The following is a 14554-nucleotide window of genomic DNA, read 5'->3' on the forward strand; positions in this document are numbered from 1 at the left end:
AACAAAAGATTCAGGACTAGAAGTGTGGCTCAAGTGGCAGAGGGCCAGCCATGAGTAAGAAAGCCAAACAAAAATATATGACCCTGAGTTCTAGCCCCAGTATGGGCACAAGATAAAAAAGGAAAGATGTTTAAATTCTACAATTACATGAATTCTGCCCTTTTTTCAGGGAGGGGTGTCAGTTGTAGGGCTTGAACCCAGGGCCTTGGTGCTATCCCTGAGCTTTGTTCACCCAAGGCTAGCACTCTACCACTTTGAGCCACTTCCAGTTTTCTGGTGGTTAACTGGAAATTAGAGGCTCAGGGACTTTCCTACACGGGGTGGCTTCCAACTGCAATCCACAGATCTCAGTCTCCTGAGTAGCTAGGATTATAGGCTGAGCCACCAGTACCCAGCCAGCCTCATTTTATAATAAACAATATAGTCAGATAATCGTGGTAAATCAAAATTTAGAATATTTATTTACTCTGAGTACAACTCTGACAAATGAAGTGAAAATTCCCATTTTGAGCATTCCAAATTATGTGTATTTTCCTCAACTGTATAGAAGATTCATACTTGGATTAAGTGGCTTGGGTCTACTACACAGATTAACCACAATGCAATGTGAGACATAATCAGCAGCCCAGCATTTGTCTCCTTACCTTTCACTACATCAGCCACATTACATGTGGGATCGATACTTCCAATGTGTTTAGGGTGAGCTGGATTTGTGTCACCGCCAAAGAGAAGAGCTAAATGAACACAAAAGAGAAGGGAAAGGATTAACACACAGCAGGCTGGGATGGTTAAGCAGGGAAAGGGACTAGTAAGTCCTAAAAAGGATCTTGACTTTGTAGGAATCATTCTCACATCCATAATGACTTAGATCATTTGGTGGGTGAGCAACACCAACATCCAACTAAGGAGGAATGATGTGTTTTAAGACGTATTAGTTACAATCCAGAGGCAGCAGAGCACATGGCAGGGGTCCAACTCTTTCTCTCCCAGCCAATGTGACTTGGATGAAGAAATTTACTTTTATCCTTAGCCAAGTTTATCCATCTTCTCAGGACTACTCTGGATATTTACTCCAACATTTGCTAAACATTAGGAGCACCAAGCCCACACCATGTGGACAGGCCTGTGAACTATCTTTCACTGGCAGCCTTGAAAATTCCTCCATCAAGGAGATAGTATGCCAATGACATGTTCAAATACAGCTTTTAAATAGCTTTCAGGTGATTTCATCCTATGCAAGATTTGCAAAAGTTCATTGCTGATGAAAAGCCAAAACAAGTCTCAAAGGCTCAATCTCAATCCAAATGTTTATAGGCATACTAGTTTTTTGGGTTTTTTTTTTTGGGGGGGGTGCCGGTCCTGGGGCTTGAAATCAGGCTCTGGACACTATCCCTGAGCTTCTTTTGCTTAAGGCTAATGCTCTACCACTTGAGCAACAGCTCCACTTCCCACTTTTTGGGGGGCAGTTTAGTGGAGATAAGAGTCTCACAGACTTTCCTGTCAGGGCTGGCTTTGAAGCATGATTCTCAGACCTTAGCCTCCCGAGTAGCTAGGATTACTGGCGTGAGCAACTGTTGCCTGGCTTACTTATGTTTAAATCAAGCAAAAATTGGTAATAACTTAGACTCCACCAAAACTGCTTAACTAAAATAGGAGAGATTTTCAATTATGAAACATTATAAATATATCCATCAGGACAATATATAAGTAAAGTTCCAACTGGTCAAGAGGAAGAAAAACAGAAGTGAATAAGCTTAACCAGTGCTATTAAAACCAGCACTTAAATATGTATGGTTAGATTAGACGGAAACCGCAGTTATTGAAGTAGATGAGTTGAATAGAATCTAAGTTCTTTTCCCTTGTATATTGTCACACATTTCTGTTTTTAAAAAGGGTGACAGTGGTCCTGTTTCTGACCTTCATAAATGGCTTTCAAAGGTCACTTTAATCAAGAATATGAATTGCTTTTTAGTAGATAGGGTTCACTGAGGAAAAACTAAACTAGAAATGGAATTTTTACAATAAAAATTTTCGTATAGGGGCTGGGAAGTTGGCTCAGTGGTAGAGTGCTTGCCTCGCATGCATGAGGCCCTGGGTTCGATTCCTCAACACCACATAAGCAGAAAAAAGCTGGAAGTGGTGCTGTGGCTCCAGTGGTAGAGTGCTAGCCTTGAGCTGAAGAACTGAGGGACAGCGCCCAGGCCCAGAGTTCAGGCCCTGCGACCATCAAAAAAAAAGTCTGTATAATAATACATTAAATGTACAGCAATAGGAACATTTTTGGGGGGGAGAAATCACTCTGAGTTACCTTTTCAAAATCCAACTTACTGTGCTGGTTAATAAGCATGCGGAAAGATATGCGGTTGGTGTAAAATCGATCCAGAAAATACTGGATGTTACTGCTAATGAAAGGATCAAACCCAAACTTCTCCTTGTATTCGATCACTCCTTGTGCCATTGTAGGAACCACATCGTTATGTCTGTTTCTCACATTGATCAAAACTTGTAGAAAGCTGTGTGAGAAGCAAGCAAAATCTGGTCAGTCTTTATCTGTCTCATAGCTTGGTGCACAAAATTCCCAGCTGTCTCCAATCTAGTTATCTGCTAGTATTCTAATAGGTCAAGACACCAATCTCATTAGGTTGTATAAGGAAGCATTCACACAAAAAACTATTTATTTTGCATGAAACTCAACACAGAAATTTTCTTTTTCAGAGATGCCAAAAGCAAAAGGTTCTATAGTAAAGAAAAACATGTTCAAATATCTTCATAGGAAGGGACTAGCTTTTTGTGTAAGTGGCTACAGAAAATACAAGTCCTACAAATGAACATATTAGTATTTCTTTTGAAAATATGAAGATACTCTCTCAAAAGTCCCCAAGAATTTATTAATAAAGTCTTGAAGCAATGGCCTCTTCCATGAATAAAAATGGCAAACTAAAAAAAAAAAAAACTATAAAAAAATGGCAAACTAATTTTGAGGATTTCAGCCCAACATATTGTTACTTCCTAATGAATTTTGAGAAAACAAGGCTCATGGATTCAATTCATGTAGTGTAAACATATTAAATGACAGCAGTGGCTTACAGCAAGGAAACCACTGTGTCTGGGCCTCTAACCTAATGCTCGCCCCTTTCACATTTCACAGATCCATTAGATAAACACTCTAGCAGAGGACAAAAAAATAGCTCAGGGGATTTTCCCCTTTATATTTTAATTAATCCCTTCAGATTAATTGAGCCAGTCATTCTGGCAATGTGCTACATTGTAAAGACCAAGTATACTAGAGGAAGGGAACTATGACTTCTAGGTCCAGCTCTATTAGGAACTCTCACCAACTCTGACCTGTTTTCTTCTTTGAGAACTTAAAAGTCTGGATTAAATACCTCTTAAAGTTGTCTGAATAGTGTGGGTTTTCCCTAGTTCTTTTTTATGGGATATCTATATGTCAAGTGTCTGTCTCACAAATAAATAGATTACATTTACATAAACCAAAGAAATTTCTCAGCCGGGGTGCTTGTGGCCCATGTCTATAATCCTAGCTACTCAGGAGGCTGAGATCTGAAGATCAAAGTTCAGAGCCAGTCTGAGCAGCAAAGTCTGTGAGACTCTTTTTTTTTTTTTTTCTTTTTTCTTATGTGGTGCTGAGGAATCAAACCCAGGACCTCATGCATGCAAGGCAAGCGCTCTACCACTGAGCCACCTTCCCAGCCCCGTCTGTGAGACTCTTATCTCCAATTAACCACCAGAAAACCGAAAGTGGTACTGTGGCTGGTAGAACACTAGCCTTGAGAGAAAAAGCTCAGGGACAGTGCCCAGGCCTTGAGAGAAAAAGCTCAGGGACAGTGCCCAGGCCCTGAGTTCAAGCCCCATTACTGACAAAAAAGAAAAAAAAAGAAATTTCTCAGCACAAGAGGCACTCACTTATACATACATGAAATAGGAACGAATTATGATGCAGAGATTTTATTTCTCCCAGAAGGCGGGTAAGATGGCACTCATATATTAGGGGTTGGGATTTTCTAGCTGAATAAAAATGGAAAACCAAGCTGGGCACTGGTGGCTTATACCTATAACCCTAACTACTTGGCAAGACTGTACTTCAATGCCAGCTTGGGCAGAAAAGTTCAGAAAACCCCTTCTCAACCAGTAGCTGCGGTGCATGCCTGTCATCCCAAGCTATGTGGGAAGCAGAGATTGAGAAGATCATAGTTTCAGACCAGCTCAGGGAGAAATGTCTGTAAGGTTCCATTTCCACAGAGGATAGCTAGGTGTATTCACATGCATTTAAGATCCCACAACGATGAGATGCCTAAAGCAGGTGGATTGTGGCACAGGTTCATGCCCAAGCAAGAAGTGAGACCCTATCTCAAAAATAACCAGTGTAGGGGTTGGGAAGGTGGCTCAGTGGTAGAGTGCTTGCCTTGCACGCATGAGGCCCTGGGTTCAATTCCTCAGCACCATATAAGCAGAAAAAGCCGGAAGTGGCGCTGTGGCTTGAGTGGTAGAGCGCTAGCCTTGAGCTGAAGAGCTGAGGGACAGCGCCCAGGCCCACTACTGACAAAAGAAAAAAAGAAAAAAAAGAAAAAAATAACAATGAAAAAGCAAGGATGGAAGTGTTGTTTAGTGCCAGTGTGTCAGCCTCGCAAGCATAAGGTCATGAGTTTAATTCCAGTACCACCAAAAAGAAAAAAATAAAGAAGAAAAACAAGTCCCAGCTATTCAAGAGACAAAGGTAGGAGGCTCTTAGGCCAAGGCTCACCCAGGCAAAAGTATAAGACCCTATCTGAAAAACAAGCAAACCTAAACGGCTGGGGCATGGCTCAAGTGTCAAATAGTGGATCTTGTCCTAGAAAGCATAACATCTTGTCTTTTTTTTTTTTTTTGGAATCCAGTCGTGGGGCCTGAACTCTGGGCCTGGGCGCTGTCCCTCAACTCTTCAGCTCAAGGCTAGCACTCTACCACTTGAGCCACAGTGCCACTTCTGGCTTTTTTCTTTTTGCTTATGTGGTGCTGAGGAATCAAACCCAGGGCCTCATGCATGCAAGGCAAGTGCTCTAACACTGAGCCACCTTCCCAGCCCCAAAGTATAACATATTGAGTTGAGTTCCTAGTACCTCCAAAAATAAAAGTAAAAAAGACATACATTTCATCACACTCAAAATTTAGTAGTCTTTGTTTATAATGGCAGCAACAGAGAGTTCAAGATATTAAATAAAAAGCATGGTCTTTAATGCTTCTTCATAAGAAAATAATTGTAGTTTCTGGGCTCAACTGAAATGACCCACTGGAAAAAATTTTAAATGGTAAAGATTTGGGTAAATAAACTCATGAACATATGGAGGCCACTGTATTCTTTTTCTATTAAAGTTTTATTGTAAAGGTGACATGCAGAGGGGTTACCGTTATATAAAAAGGTAATCAGTATATTTCTTTTTGAACAGTGTTCGCTCCTCCCTCATTTTCTCCCACTTTTTCCCCTCCCCCAGGTTATAAAGTTCATTTCCAACACAGTGTCTACTGAGTATCACTGCTAAATTGGTTCACCCATAGTCCCACTGTTTTTGTGATTCCCCTTCCCCACCCCAAATCAGATAAACTTATATACAAGACAAAGGGTATAGAAATCAAAACTAGTGACAAAAGGGAATAAACCAAAGGGGGGGGGGAGAAGAAAAAAGAAATAACTGCAAACAGTACAATAAGGAACTTCTTGTTTCCATTTCTTGGGAGTTCATTTTACCACTGCATTCTTAAAACTACCACTAGATGGAACATTTACTGCAATGTTTATAGTTGGTGCCCAGTTTACCTTGACTAAAGTATTAAGAAATGTGTCCTGAAGCATTCCTTTGAAATGTCATTACTCCTTGTGTACTACGCTCAATTCTTAGCTCACTTTTTTTTTTAAAAGCCACGACTGAGTCATGCATTACCCACTAAGAAAATTAATGTTTTATGTCTGGATTATAATTCTTGGATCTTAATGGCCTGAGTTTCATTTCGGAAAATTCTTTTTTTGCCTATCTATGTTTTTACTTTTAGGTAAGTGGTACCATACTTACTTATCCAAGACCTGTGGGTCCTCTGGGCTCTTGTTTTCATATTCTAGAAGTTCAAGGAAACTCTGCATATACCTACAAAAAGAAGAGTTAACCGTGTTAGCTGTGTGCCTACCATTCACTCCTCCTTTCCTTCTGTACAAGAGTACTCTTAAATTTCATCCTACCCCTGCATACATTTAAAGTGTATCAGAGGGCTGGGAAGGTGGCTCAGTGGTAGAGCGCTTGCCTTGCAAGCCTGAGGCCCTGGGTTCGATTCCTCAGCACCATATAAGCAAAAAGAAAAAAGCCGGAAGTGGCACTGTGGCTCAAGTGGTAGAGCGCTAGCCTTGAGCTGAAGAGCTGAGGGACAGCGCCCAGGCCCAGAGTTCAGGCCCCACGACTGGACCCAAAAAAAAAAAAAAAAAAAAAAAAAAAATAAAGTGTATCAGAAGTTGTTCCCTCAGGCTTCAGTGGAGGTGCTAGTACCTCCAGTGTAGGAGTTGCCCTATTTTCTCTTCTGGGTAATACCATTTCTCTCATCACTGATTATTAGTTTGTCTGGTAGTCCAGGTATAAGCTGATAATTGTGTATATTCCCCTCAACACAGGGATGAGCTCACAAGTGGATATACTACCACAATTTGGGTTGATAAGAGAGAAGACTTGCTGGAAGACCCTGGGAAAGAAATCTTCCTCTGTACAGTGGGGTTTGTAGAAAAATAATTCTGCAAGTGCCGTATCTATTCTGCCATTCAGAGTGACTCTAGCCTGAAGGTGAAGCCAACACTATGAAAAACAGGGCTTCAGTAGTCTTGTGAATCTGTGACTCAGGCCAACACCAAAAATTGACCTCATGATTGGGCCTTCTAACTGTAAACGTCATGTCCTATTGCCTGGTTGGCAATTACACACATATCCTAACTGATAATCCCAAGTCTACAGTTTGCTTATTTAAAAAGTACACATAAAAAAAAAAAAAAAAAGTACACATAAATTTTACGAAGGATGTGTGATGATACTAAAGTACAGATCTAGAATCCAGGGTAAAAGTAATTCCATCAAGATATAACAGATGAATGTATCTTAGGTCCACAGAAACAGCCTCTGGGTTAAGAAGAGCTACATATCTCAATAAGGGCCTGATTAAGAAAACATGCGGACAACACTAAGATCTGAAGAACATAGAAAAATGGCATTCAGAGAGGCACATTAATGTGGCAGTTACATCCAGCAGGGACCTGCTAGATCTACTGTGAATTCAGATATTCCAATTTGGGGCTTAACATCTTGAAATCATTTCTGAGAATTAATTGCCGCTAATCCTATTATAAAGGATAAGGACATTCCAATGACTAAAAATAATGTTGCATATATAAATATATAAACAAGTATGACATCTGATTCATGAAATTCATGAACTTTGTGACAGTGCATTTGAAACTATAATATACTCATATCCAGGTATTTAAAAAAAAAGTTTCTGGGTGCACAAAGTGTCCTCTAAAGTTATCAGGTCACATCACACCAAGAAGTCCAATGTGGCCAACTCCATTGATGCCCTCTGTCCTGTCACACACAAGTGAAGTCACACCTGCATCCTTTCTCCTTTCCCAAAAGGAATAGTCCTCTAAAGAGCAAAATCATAAATGGAGAGGAATCAAAGATTATGCTGCGATTCCTAGCCTGAAATATCAAGAGAGCAAGAATACAATTTGGCTAAAGGGGTGATTGTAGGCCACAGTCTGTCATGCAGAAAATTCACTTTTTTTGTGAAGGTCCTGGGGCTTGAACCAGGGCCTGAGCACTGTCCCTGAGCTTTTTTACTCAAGGCTAGCATTCTACCAGTTCAGCCACACTTCTACTTCCAGCTTTTTGGTGGTTAATTGGAGATAAGAGTCTCATGGACTTTCCTGCCCAGGCTGGCTTTGAACCATGATTCTTAATCTCAGCCTCCTCAGCTAAGATTACAGGAATGAGCCACCAGTGCCCAGATAGAAAATTCACCTTTCTAAAGCAAAAGAGCATGACAAAGACACACAAATGAGTGATCTTAACTGGAATCTAAACTCAGAAGGGAAAACTCTGAAAGAAAGACTAAAAGAAAAAAGGAAAACAAGAAAAGGAGAGAAAGGAAAAACTATTAAGGCAATTAATAAAATGATAACCAGTTTGACATATTAGAAAATATTTATTGTATCAGTGTAAACTTCCTGCATAGGATGATCATATTGCTGGTTTTTAAGAGTTACTTCCAGGAGACCATGCTAAAGTATTTAGAGGCAAAGGGCTATAAAGTCTACCTTATTCCAAATGGCTCAGGAGAAAGAAATGTGTATGTCAATCAAAATGGTAAAAAAATCAGAAAGACCTTCTCCAAAGGATACGGGCATTTTCTTGAGAATAGCAGGGCAATGGGAACGGAGGAGAATGGTACTCTGAACACCCAGCATGCCATGCATAGTAAACAATAGGATGTAGTTTGTTTTTATAATCTTGCCTTGAAGCAAGCCAAGATTTTTAAAATAGACACGAGGAGGATTACATCAGATACTTTCAGACAATAATCTTGGGCCGCAATGACTAATAACAAGAGTGGCAGTCAGAAGTTGCTATCGCTGGCCACATGTCCTTATAGCCTCTGTGCAGGCTTGTGGTTCAGGAGCAGTCTTGTGACAGTTACTAACAAGTCATTCTTCAAAACATCCTAGCTTTATTTATTTGGGTTTGGTTGTTGTTGTTAAGCTTGGCACAAACAACTCCACTATAACTCTGACAACTTTCCTATGTGTGTGTGTGTGCATATCCACACGTAATAGATACATATACACAGAATATGAATGTGGGTAATGATTACAGAACAAATGTAGCCAACTGTTAACACAATAAACTCTTGCTACTAGTCTTGCAACCCTTCTCTAACGTAGGAAATTGTTTTTCAAAATAGAATGAACAGGAAGAAATGACATGTGCCCATGTGTTTGGAATGGATACAGAAGAAGAATGGAGAAGAGACCAAAAAAAAAAAAAAGGGTGGATATAGCAATTTGTTTGTCTCTATTTTGCCAGTTTGGTATTTGGTATAATATAAAAACTCATTTAATGTGCCCCAGCCAATTCCTACCACAGTTTCTAAAACCCTTTCCTGAATGAGAGGGATACCTCCTATCATTCATGAGAAATTCATTTTAATCCACGAGAATTTATGCTAATAATGAGATGACTTAGGTTGGGGTCCCTAGATAACTCAGGGACACTCACCCCAGTATGCAGAAGGCTGGGACTTTTCCCCCTCCCTGAACCACTGGGAAGGTTGGAGTCTGGAGACCTAGATCCATAAAAATTATTTTAACAAGATTGGAAAGCTTCTAGGCATCTGAACACATACAAATGTGGGGAGAGGGAGAGGCATGAGCACAGAGCATACACCTCCCACACCTGAGTCAGTTTGTTTCTTCTACTGGGCTGCTCCTGAGTTGTTATCTTTCATGGTATGACTATAAACATAGGCAAAGCGTCTCCCAGGGTTCTGTGAGCCATTCTAGCAAAATTATCAAACCTAATTTACAGCCAATCAGAAGTTGAGGCTGCATCTGAAAGGGGGTAGTCATTCTTGATGGGCCCAGGAGCCCTTAAGCTGTGGGGGTCTGTGCTGACTTCAGATATTTAGGTTTTAACTGAGTTGTGAAACACACACTTGGTGTCCAGAGATGGGAGAATTGGTTGTTGGTTGGAAAACACATCAGGGCCAGCAATTTATCTTGAAATCTTTGAAGCAACTACAATTTACATAAACAATGCAAAATGTTTGACAGTTACCACCTCTCATAGCAAGTGATTTGATCTTGCCTACCTAGAATTCCTAGTGGCCTGTGACAGTGATTTATGCTTTCTGAAAAATCTCTAGTGATGGTCTTAAAGCAATAAAGAAACCTCATGTACACAGTACTTCCTGATTCTTCCTTCTCAAACAAGCTGTGACTACAGAGAAGAATTCAAGTGAACCTGATATCAAAGCTATGGTTACCATTTTCTGATCTTTCTAAGGCTTTGAACTTCACAGTCAGGAGCTCCTGCTTTTCTGGGAAAGGGATCAGAGAGACACTGTACCTTTAAGACCATCCAATATAATGCTTCTCAGATGATTTTTTTTTTTTTTTTTTTGGCCGGTTGTGGGGCTTGAACTCTGGGCCTGGGCACTGTCCCTGCACTCTTCAGCTCAAGGCGAGCACTCTACCACTTGAGCCACAGCGCCACTTCCGGTTTTCTAGTGGTTTATTGGAGATAAGAGTCTCATGGACTTTCCTGCCCAGGCTGGCTTTGAACTGCGATCCTCAGATCTCAGCCTCCTGAGTAGCTAGGATTATAGGCATGAGCCACTGGCACCTGGCCGATTCATTTTTACCTTTAAGAATTTATTATATTATTATTAAGGAATGACTGCTGAATATATATTCTCTTTTGGTGGGCTGGCCTCTACAAGGCTTCCAAATTCGAGCTATTTAACAATTCCATTCTCCTTATATCTTTCCACAGTGTTCCCTTCATCTGTCATGCCACCACCCCATCAAGGAGCAACACAAGACCACAGCTATTTTTCTGCCAACCCCCTACATTCCTATAGCCCTGGCCTCCCTAAGTCCTGTATCTTTTCCCAGGGACTTCTACCTTGCTTTTATAACAAGAGTAGATGTGCAAATGCTTCACAAATCTATGCAAATACCTTTTTAAAGACACAGCACCTGTTCTTACATCCAACCACTCATAGATCCTACCCAGTTCATTATTGGGGAGTTCCATCACAAATTCTAGTTCTTCAGTGAAATAACACATGCTTTATGTTTCAGAGCTATAACTGATCAAACTTCAAAGTTTTACTGGGAAGACTTGCCTGTCTTTTCATAGGGCAGACAAAGCATAGAACAGAGCTGCTATTTTTTCCAATCTGACCTGATGTTCCCCTTAAAAATGACATGATCTGGGGCTGGGAAGGTGGCTCAGTGGTAGAGCGCTTGCCTTGCATGCCTGAGGCCCTGGGTTCGATTCCTCAGCACCACATAAAAAACAAAAAAACAAAAACAAAAAAATGACATGATCTGTTTGTTACAGAATACTACCTTCATGGAGTGTCTTATAAAGGAAAACAAAGTGGATACATAATTAAAATAGGAAACATCTTAGTTGAAGGAGGGCAAACCATTCACCGAGGATCACTATATTGCTAATCCTTATTATCATTCTCTACTTTGGAAGGTTTTTAAATAAGAACTCACATTTAGACCCAGAAAAAATAAAACTCACAAGATCAAAAAAGTGTCTGTTATGCTTTAGAATATTTTCATGAAAACAACTGTAAGCGAGCAGCTGTAAAAAGACTTTTAATGTCACGGAAAACCCAGCTATCTTGACTGACTCATTCCCACAGAGGCATTCTCTTGTGGAGAATAGTCACACTGCCAAATGCTCAGAGCATTGTAGGGAAGATTCATTATAAGCCACGAGATTTACTTACCAACTCTGAACCAATCTCACGGAAGGGCGGTTCAGTAAGTTATCAGGTAAAAGATTAACTTCTCTCATTGTATTGGCCAGTCGCACAGGAAGCTCCTTTCGTAGAAACATATATGATGTTTTCTCACATGCATTATCTCTCCCTATATGAGATGAAAAATAATATACAAAATTACAATTAATATTTGGAGAAATAAAGTGTTCGCGTAGTAACATAGTACTACTGGTTGGGAAAATGAAATGCTTCTGCAGTCTAAATGTTCTGACGTAGCAAGTTTAAGAAAATAATTCGAAGAGAAAAGCACATTTATTCTATGAAGTAACCTTAAAAACAGTTTCTTTTTAACACAAATATGTTCCTAGTAGTGTTACCAGTAGCAATAGAAAAGTGACCTGGGATAGAATCTGAATTTTTTTCCCAAATAAACACTACTAATGTTGTACTTGGCAATTTTCCCAAATGTGTTTCTCTAAGAATCATAGTTCTACCACTCTCAAAGTAGACTCAAAAGGCTCTGTGATTGGAAATGACAGGTTGACTGACATGCAAGGGATCATACGTGTCAAGAGAGACCCGCTCACCATGGGTACAGTGCACTGACTATAGAAGGTGGGTGAGACAATCCAGGTATAGCAATCAAGTACCGAATGATCTTACTCACATGGAGAACCTTAAAAAGTTGATCTCACAAAAGTTGAGAGGAAAATGGTGGCTCCCAGAGGCCCAGATGATGGGAAAGGGATTATGGAAAGAAAATCTCATCAAGTTATAATTAGCTGGGGGCAAGAAACACTAGGTTGCACAATATGGTAACAATTTTGTACTGTGCATTTAAGACGCTAGAAGAAAGGATTGTGAAAGTTTTTACCCCAAAGAAATGAGAAATATTTTAGGAGCTTTAAATATTGTGTAATCTATACACATATTGACTATTATAAGTTAATCCTTTAATATAATTTATTATGTATAATTTTTGTGTTTAACCTACCAGTTCACAATATTTTTTTTGCCAGTTGTGGGGCTTGAACTCAGGGCCTGAGCACCGTCCCTGAGCTTCTTTTCCTCAAGACTAGCACTCTACCACTTGAGCCACAGTGCCGCTTCTGGCTTTTTCTGTTTATGTGGTACTAAGGAATCGACCACAGGGCTTCATGCATGCTAGGCAAGCACTCTACCACTAAGCCACATTCCCAGCCCCAGTTCACAAAAGTTTTAAAGAAGCTCAGGGAGATTCTGGAGATAGTATGAAATGGTATGCATAAAATTTACATAAACAGGGCACTGACCGAAAAGGTACCTGGCTATCTGAAAGGAAACCTAAGCCCCTTTCCCTGCTACTTTAATCTGTAAACTGGGGAACAACCTGTGTAAGACTAAATGTGACGACATGGTACAGAACCTGACATGGAGCAAGTAGTCAATAAACACACAGTCCTTCTCCTACTCTCCATGATACTCAGGGGTTCATCTCATTATCTCTACACTAGCTAGGGCTCCCTGTTCTGAACTGGGCAACTGCCAGGGCCAGGCTGAAGAGGGAAAGCAGAGCTCACTGAAAACAAACTCTCTCCTTTTGCTGCTCTGTGTGATAAAGGCAGCAAATGAGAGAGTCCAGAGAAAGCCACTTTGTAACACTTTCAGTTATATTTTGCTTCTTCCTTTCCTCTCTACCGAATAAGACTTGAAATAAAAGAACCCACTCTTGCAAGTTATCTGTAGAACCTTCCTTCCTACCCACTCAGGCCCTTTTTTCCATTTTCAAAACAAAGTTAAAATGAAAGATTACAGTCTTAAAACAATCCATCCTCGCTGCCTCATTCTCAGTGAATATACTGTGAAAGTCTTCAGTAGGTAAATCTTCAACAAATGGATGATTCTCTCCATTTTCCCCTAGCAATCTGACTACAATGAGCACTTTAACCACCAAATTCTCACTCCATGTAGAAGGGTAAGGGGTACGATGTTCCCAGAAATGAGCACCCACCAGCTACTCTCTCTCTATAATTCTGGTTGTTTTGCCTCAAATTATATGTGCTATTTTTAGAAGGTTTTACATCAATATAATTTTAATTTGAAATAAACTAAATGCTGATAGCTATCATAGTCTGAAGTCATCATGAAATGAAGTACCTAATATCTCAGTCACAGTATCAATCTAAATTTTCACATGCCAGAAGAAACATTTTGCATAATGGTTAAATAGAAAGGACTTTTTTTGCTGGTCCTGGGGCTTGAACTCTGGGCCTGGGTGCTACCCCCAGCTTTTTTGTTCAAGGAAAAAAACCTTTTGTACTCTGCAACTTGAGCCACAACTTCACATCTGGCTTTCTGGTGGTTAATTGAAGATAAAAGTCTCACACTTTCTTACCCAGGTTGGCTTCAAACCTCAGTCCTCAGATCTCAGCCTTCTGAGTAGTTAGGATTACAGGCATGAGCCACTGGCACCTAGCCTAGGACTTTTTTTTATGCCAATCCTGGGGTTTGAACTCAGGGCCTGGGCACACTGTTCCTGAGATTTTTTTTTTAACTGTTTATGTGGTACTGAGGAATAGAACCCAGGGCTTCATGCATACTAGGCAAGCACTCTGCCATGCCACTAAGCCACATTCCCAGCCCAGATTTTTTTTTTTAACACAAAAGAAATATTCTCGTTATGGAATGACAAAGACTTAATCCTTTAATCAAACCTGAGTCAGACTCTTTCAAGCCCTGTCTTTGACTAGGCCCCAACCTTAGTCTAAAGCCACTTAGGCCTTTTTAAAAAGAATCTTTTTAGTTTTTTTGTTTTTGTTTTTTGTCGGTAGTGGGGCTTGAACTCTGGGCTTGGGTGCTATCCCTATGCTCTTCAACTCAAGGCTAGCACTTTACCGGTTGAGCCACAGTGCCACTTCTGGTTTTTCTGGTGGTTTATGGAGATAAGAGTCTCACGGGCTTTCCTGCCCGGGCTGGCTTTGGACTGCAATCCTCAGATCTCAGCCTCCTGAATAGCTAGGATTACAGG

General features: G+C 40.3%; 1 protein-coding gene across 2 annotated transcripts in view; it reads right to left on the minus strand.

Annotated features, from left to right (window-relative positions):
• Pdk3 (pyruvate dehydrogenase kinase 3) overlaps positions 1–14554 on the minus strand; it is a 69022-nt gene that overhangs the window by 29661 nt on the left and 24807 nt on the right. For both annotated transcript variants that reach the window (XM_070040693.1, XM_070040694.1), the window contains exons 2-5: positions 11554–11695; positions 6066–6137; positions 2329–2513; positions 645–734 (exon numbers count right to left, since the gene is read on the minus strand). In XM_070040693.1, the coding sequence (XP_069896794.1) occupies positions 645–734; positions 2329–2513; positions 6066–6137; positions 11554–11695 (489 nt within the window). The remainder of the gene's footprint in view (positions 1–644; positions 735–2328; positions 2514–6065; positions 6138–11553; positions 11696–14554) is intronic.

The sequence above is a fragment of the Dipodomys merriami genome, unplaced genomic scaffold, assembly GCF_024711535.1.
Source record: "Dipodomys merriami isolate MVZ:Mamm:240054 unplaced genomic scaffold, mDipMer1.0.p SCAF_3, whole genome shotgun sequence".
In the NCBI taxonomy this organism is placed as follows: Eukaryota; Metazoa; Chordata; class Mammalia; order Rodentia; family Heteromyidae; genus Dipodomys; species Dipodomys merriami.